At 43.1% G+C, this 6,583-nt stretch overlaps 1 protein-coding gene across 1 annotated transcript; it reads right to left on the minus strand.

Moving 5' to 3' along the window:
* Positions 1-226: 226 nt before the first annotated feature.
* LOC117129904 lies at positions 227-3,551 on the minus strand. Its single transcript, XM_033283119.1, has 2 exons — positions 1,929-3,551; positions 227-676 (listed from the first exon to the last, which is right to left on the minus strand). Exon 1 carries the CDS (start codon positions 2,700-2,702, stop codon positions 1,944-1,946), a length of 759 nt encoding a protein of 252 aa, XP_033139010.1. The 5' UTR covers positions 2,703-3,551; the 3' UTR covers positions 227-676; positions 1,929-1,943.
* Between the last annotated feature and the right edge of the window lie 3,032 nt (positions 3,552-6,583).

The following is a 6,583-nucleotide window of genomic DNA, read 5'->3' on the forward strand; positions in this document are numbered from 1 at the left end:
TAGCTTTCTTCTTGTGAGTTTACTCTCTTCCTTTACCAGGAACTAGGGTGTTTGAATCACCATAGAGAGTCTCACAAGACACACTTCTCATTGCATAATGACCCATGCTACACTTCCTGTAGTCTTTGGACTGGATATGTCCAATGGTATTATGCAATGGCCATCTCTCATTGCATAATCAATCACACTACACTTCCTGTAGATTATGGACTAACATGTCCTAGTGATGATATGCAATGGCACAAGACCTTTGTCACTACATTCTTGGCTGTTGGCGAGTTACATGTATCACTTTCCTTGTGTACCTAACACCACCACAACTCAATGCAAGATCAGATCATCCCATTGGGATCAAACCAAGATAATTTATCATGTTTGATCACCAATGCTTCAGCAGAATATAAACCTTGAAACAAGCCAATCAATCAAGGCAAGAACAAGCAGTTTTCAATCTCTAAAATGACAATGCAAGCTTTAAACAATACATTGACAATTTAGGCTCATTTTTAAATGCATCAATACATGAATGCACAATCCTAAAGCATTAACTATATGAATGCAACAGGTTCAATCCATGAGACATATTAATCAAGATCAATGATGCAAGCAACTTAGACAATTTCTAAGGGTTAGGAGGTTTGCTTACAAACAAGAGATCCGAGCTGATCTCTTGAACCTCCATGGGCATGATCAGCTTGCAATGGTCTTGGTTTAAATTGCATCACCCTCCTGGTGATGCTCTTTCTTTGCATGTCGACTGTCCTCTTTACACTCATCTGATGTGTAGGCTATGGTGACTAAACCACCATGGACAGAACCACAAGTCATCTCTCCATTGTCACAACATCCTCTCTACCCTCTTTGGAGCAGGCTGTGGACTTCCCACAGAATGTTGGCAACAGGCTTCATTCTATCATTCTATTGTAATGATAGGGAGGAAACAGGTCTTGAACTTTAGCTCTTCAGGTTGGTCATTTGAATCCCCACCGCAAGCTTGAGACCGAGAATGAGGGAGATCCAAGCTTGAAATGAGCCTCACTGAACTTCAAGACCAGGAGCACATCACCCTAACAGCTGCGCTTAAATCACCGATCCACCCTTTTGCCTTCAGCTTCAAGTACCCTCAGATCACCAGCCTTCCTCATGGCTTAGATGGTGACCTTCTTCTTCTTGTGTGTCTTGAACCAGGAGCTCAACAACCTTGTGGCCTGCGCTTCTTAAACCGGCTTCTACACACAAGAACCTTCCCATTGCTCCACACAATGGTTGGTCTTTCGCTTGTATGTCTTGAACCAGGAGCTCAACAACCTCGTGGCCTGCGCTTCTTAAACCAGCTTCTACACACAAGTATCTTCCCATTGCTCCACACAATGGTTCAGGTCGTCCTCTTGTCTTGGATAGGTGGTGAGTAAAGAACACTTCTTGTGAACCTGAAACACCACTCAAACTCCAGCAAGGATAAGACAAAAGAGTATTGGGATCAATCCTTGATTAATCATCAAGTTTGATTCCCAATCTCACAAGCATTGCAACAGATTAAAACAAGTCATTTTCAAGTTCTATCTTTGCAAGCAATCTCTCTAAGCACAAGCATTTTCAGATTATGCAAGCTACTTAGGCATTTTCTAATTGATGCTAGACTTTCATTGATGGATTAAACATAGGCATTAGCATCAGTAAACATAGACATGCTTATGTATGCAAAACAGCTTTTCAAAACATGTTGCAAGCAGTAGAGACATTCTACTCAATTCTACAACACATTCATGATGATTCAAGCTATGGCAACACACAAGACAATGCAATAACAAGACATGAGATTCTGGGACTCTAGACACCACTCACAGCACAATAAATAAAGACACAAGCTCTTATTAAGGGTTAGGAGGTTTGCTTACAAACAAGAGATCCGAGCTGATCTCTTGAACCTCCATGGGCACGGTTCACTTGAACTCGGCAGGTTTGAGGCTTGGATTCAGTATCCAACACCTCTCCTTGGTGTGCCCATCCCTCTTGCAATGCTCACACTTCAGGCCTCTCCTATCCCCCTTCTTGTAAGGCGCCTTGTTGGGCTGAGAGCTTCTTTCAGCTTGAGAAGCAAAGGAGAGTGTTTCCTTTGTTCCAAACAGCCCGATTGTTCCCTCCTCCTTTTGGACTTGGGAACACACTTCTTCAAGTGTTGGGAGCTTCTCAGACCTCAAGATATGTTGAATCAAGGCGCTGTAGGCAGGGCTGAGGGTGAGTAATAGGCCAAACACCTTGTCTTGCTCCCTTCTTTCAATCAACACCTCCGGATCAACAGATTGGGGTCTAAGCATCTCTAGCTCAGACCAAAGGGCTCTGAACTTGCCTAGATGCGCAGTGAACTCCTCATCCAAAAGGGATAGGATGTTGATGGACTTCTTGATCTCAAATACTCGGCTGATGTTGGAGATGTTCCCATATATCTTGTTCAGTGTACTCCAAAGGTCTTTAGCACTCTCACAGTATGAGTATGCTTCAAGGATGGATGGAGACAGTGAGCTATGGAGAATGGATAAGACCTTGAGGTCTTCTTGTTCCCACTTCTCCTCAGATACAGATTTGGAACCGGATTCACCATCTGCTGAGCTTTCATTTGAACCGGCAGTCTTGGAGAGCTTTGGAGCATCCGTGAGGCAATGGCTCCATAAGCCTCTCCATCCTAGAGCTGTCTTCACCATGCGTGACCAGAGAAGGTAGTTGGGACCATTGAGAGTAACAGCAATGACAATGGTTCTTTTGGACTCTATGTTGAAGTCGGATGAACAAGACTGTCAAAGAACTCTTCAAGGTAGAAACTTTGGACAAGGTGAGCTGAATCTTCAAGGGCGTGAGCTTGGGAGCTTGTGGATGTAGCGGAAGTCTTCACCAGGAGTCTGAGGAACCTGGCTCTGATACCATATGAGGTTTTCAGAGTACCAGTACTTGAGTGATGTAAGAACAGATGAGAGATTGTTGTGTGATGAAGTATGAAGAATAGAAATGAGTTTAAGAGAATCAAAGAGAGTATGGGAGAGACTGAGAACGTGTATGGGAGATTAGAGAGAGACTTAGTAACAAGAGAATAAGAACCAAGAACAAGTTTATGAAGAAGAGAGACTCTCTCAGCTTAAAAGTTTACAAAGTGATCATAAGAGGCTTATATATGCCTTTACACAACTTATATCACAAACCTAGATCCTAAGGCTGTAATTAAAAGATAGAATGGATGGTAAGGATGAGAGAAGACTGGTCTTGATGTTTCTGGTGCTAGCTGGCGTGGCTGATTCAAATGGAAGGCTCAGATTGCTTCTTTTGAATGAAGGGAGGAGATGGGTCTTGGCTGTAAAGGTAAAGCTTCTTTTCCCTTTCCAGCCTGTCTCTTGGACCACAAGATGCTCAGGTATATTCCTTCCCTCCATAAGCCTTCAACGGTCACTTAAGATAGGATTGGATCAAAGTAAACCGCCCTCACATTGCTCATCTTTGATTTAAGCTGAACCGGGTGACTTGGGCGTGTTGAGTGGCCTTACGGTTGATGGTACGGACCTCCTGTCCGTACCACAATCCCTAACTATGCACATTGCCTTATCTCCTTCTTGACTGATCCCAAACACCTTCATGATTCACCCTAGACCGTACAAGGCCGTACTGAACGCCCTATCTTTGCACCACACTTCCATCTTCTCTCTAACTCCTCCAAAGCCTTCACATGATCAGTCTAAGTCTTTCCTAGACTTAACTTCACAAGATAACTACTTCAGAACACTTCTGAAGCTTGATTGAACTCTTCTAGACATCTTCTAGAGCTTGCCCTATTGTTGTACAAGCTCTATATTGAGATGAGGAAGCCATTATGATAAGAGATGAGGAGTTAGGAGAGTAATGGGAGAGGGAACGGACGGCGTGTGTACGGACGGTACGGCCAGTGTACGGCCAGTACGGATCACCTCGACCATGATGACTTGAATCACCTTTAAAGTCTATTTAAAGGTTGTGCAAAGTTAGGGCATGGCATGTACGGATAGGGTATGACCGTACAGATAAGAGAACGTAAAGGAGAAGGAGGATGGAAGGCAAAGCCACCATCAGACGCGGAAGGTTTGGAACGGATCAGACCGTTTATGGATAAGGTTGGAGCGCGCCTTATCTATCAGCTCTTGGACAGGCTGTAAAGACATACGCGTGTGTTACTTTCTGACCTTGACTACACATGCTTAGACTAGTGCCATTTCCCTTACTTGAAAGCCCTAATGTCTCTCCTATATATATTGTAACCTCATCCATAATAAAGATTAGACAGTTCTGATTATTCTTAGCCTCCATGGCGTGTCTCTTAGTCTCTTGATCTAAATCTCTTACTCTCTACACTCGTTTCGTCTCTAATCTCTCTCAAATCTATTCTAAACACTCAGATTACTCTTCATTACTCTAAAGTCATATGGTATCAGAGCCAGGTTCGTGAGAATCTGAGTTCTTGTTGAGGTTTGTATCAAGACAAAGGATAGAAGCTAGGAGCTGGGCGTTGAAGATTCAAGCTTCAAGTCTTCTCCGGTTGTGTTTCTAGTCTTGTTGGTGTGATTACTACTCTCAGTCCAAGATTTAGCAAGCTGTTTACGTCTAGCTGCTTCAAGATGGATAGTGGGATGAAGATGAAGGTGGCGGTAGTGTTCAAGGGGAACAACTACCTAGTGTGGTCACGGATGGTGAAGACCGCAGTTGGGAGCAAAGGCTTGTGGGGACACATTACCTCTGGAACGGCCCCAAAGCCGGTTGCTCAAGAAGAAGACAAGGATGAGACAGCAAAGGATCCATTTGAGAGGTGGGAGCAGGAAGACATGATGGTGATGTCAGTTCTTCATGCTTCCTTAGAGCCGGCGATTCTGGATGCATACTGCTACTGTGAGACAGCAAAGGAGTTGTGGGATACCTTAAAGAGGGTGTATGGAAACACATCCAACCTGAGTAGAGTCTTTGAGGTAAAACAAGAGATCAACAACTTGACTCAAGAAGACATGGAGTTTACCAAGCACCTAGGAAGGTTCAGGTCACTCTGGTCCGAGCTAGAGATGTTGAGGCCAAGCACGGTTGATCCCAGTGAGCTAATCAAGAGGCGTGAGCAGGACAAGGTCTTTGGACTGCTCTTGACACTGAATCCGGCATACAGTGGGCTGATACAACACATGCTGAGAGATGATACTCTACCTGACTTGGAGGAAGTGTGTTCTAGGATTCAGAAAGAGCAAGGGTCAATTGGGTTGTTTGGGAAGAAGGGGGAGTTGTCTTTAGCTAACCAAGCCGCACAAGCTGAGCAAGGAGAGACTCCACAGGCTAACAGAGCTACGAATGGGAAGTTTGAAGATAGGAGGTTCAATGGGAGCTGTGATCATTGCAAGAAGCAAGGCCACAAGAAGAGCCAGTGTTGGATACTCCACCCACACCTCAAACCGGCAAAGTTCATGAAGGAAAGGGAAGCTAGAGCTCACATGTCTGACGGGTCAAGTGATGTGGGTACTAGCAAGGCTCAAGAAGGTGGTACAAGTGATGGCAAGTCTCTGGTGGCGTACATGGGAGCTCCTAACAGCCGCAACAATGATCAGGACTTCATAAGGAAGGCTGACATTGATGCACTCATCAAGATGTTCAAGGATAACGGTAACATCTATGGTTATTCTTATGGTGCTTCCATGATTGCTAGGACTGTAGGAGACTTAGATTGCATCACTAGAACTGATAGTATAGCTAGGTCTCTAAGAAATGCAAATAACTACAATGCATATAAGCCATCTAGTATACTCGCTCACCTTGCTAGTAATCAATCAACTAGACCTCTTATTGTAGATTCAGGTGCTTCACATCACATGATTAGTGATACTAAGTTAATTAAGAACATTGTGCCTACTAAGGGTCATGTGATGATTGCAAATGGTGATAAGGTTCCAATTAAAGGAATAGGAACACTTAAACTGTTTAGTAAAGACTCAAAAGCTTTCTATATGCCTGACTTTACTTCAAACTTATTATCTGTCAAGAAATGTGCAACTGACTTGCAATGCAATGTCATATTTAGTCCTAATGATGTGAAGTTTCAGGATATTGAAAGCAGCAAAGTGATTGGAAAAGGAGTAACAAAAGGAGACTTATATTTGCTTGAAGATCTTGCCCCTGTTTCTGATATTAGCTGCTCTTTTACTACTGCGTCTGTTCCTAGTTTAAATAAGAATGCATTGTGGCATGCTAGACTAGGACACCCTCATAATAAGGCTTTAAAACTGATGTTGCCAGGTGTTTCGTTTGAAAACAATGATTGTGAAGCTTGCATTTTAGGCAAGCATTGTAGAACTGTTTTTCCAAACTCTTCTACAGTTTATGAGAAGTGCTTTGATCTTATTCACTCTGATGTATGGACTGCTCCTTGTTTATCTAGAGAGAATCATAAGTATTATGTCTCATTCATTGATGAAAAATCTAAATACACCTGGTTAACCTTAATTCCAACTAAAGATAGGGTGCTTGATGCATTTAAAAATTTTCAATCCTATGTAACTAACCATTATCAAGCCAAGATTAAGATTTTCAGGTC

The sequence above is a fragment of the Brassica rapa genome, unplaced genomic scaffold, assembly GCF_000309985.2.
Source record: "Brassica rapa cultivar Chiifu-401-42 unplaced genomic scaffold, CAAS_Brap_v3.01 Scaffold0238, whole genome shotgun sequence".
In the NCBI taxonomy this organism is placed as follows: Eukaryota; Viridiplantae; Streptophyta; class Magnoliopsida; order Brassicales; family Brassicaceae; genus Brassica; species Brassica rapa.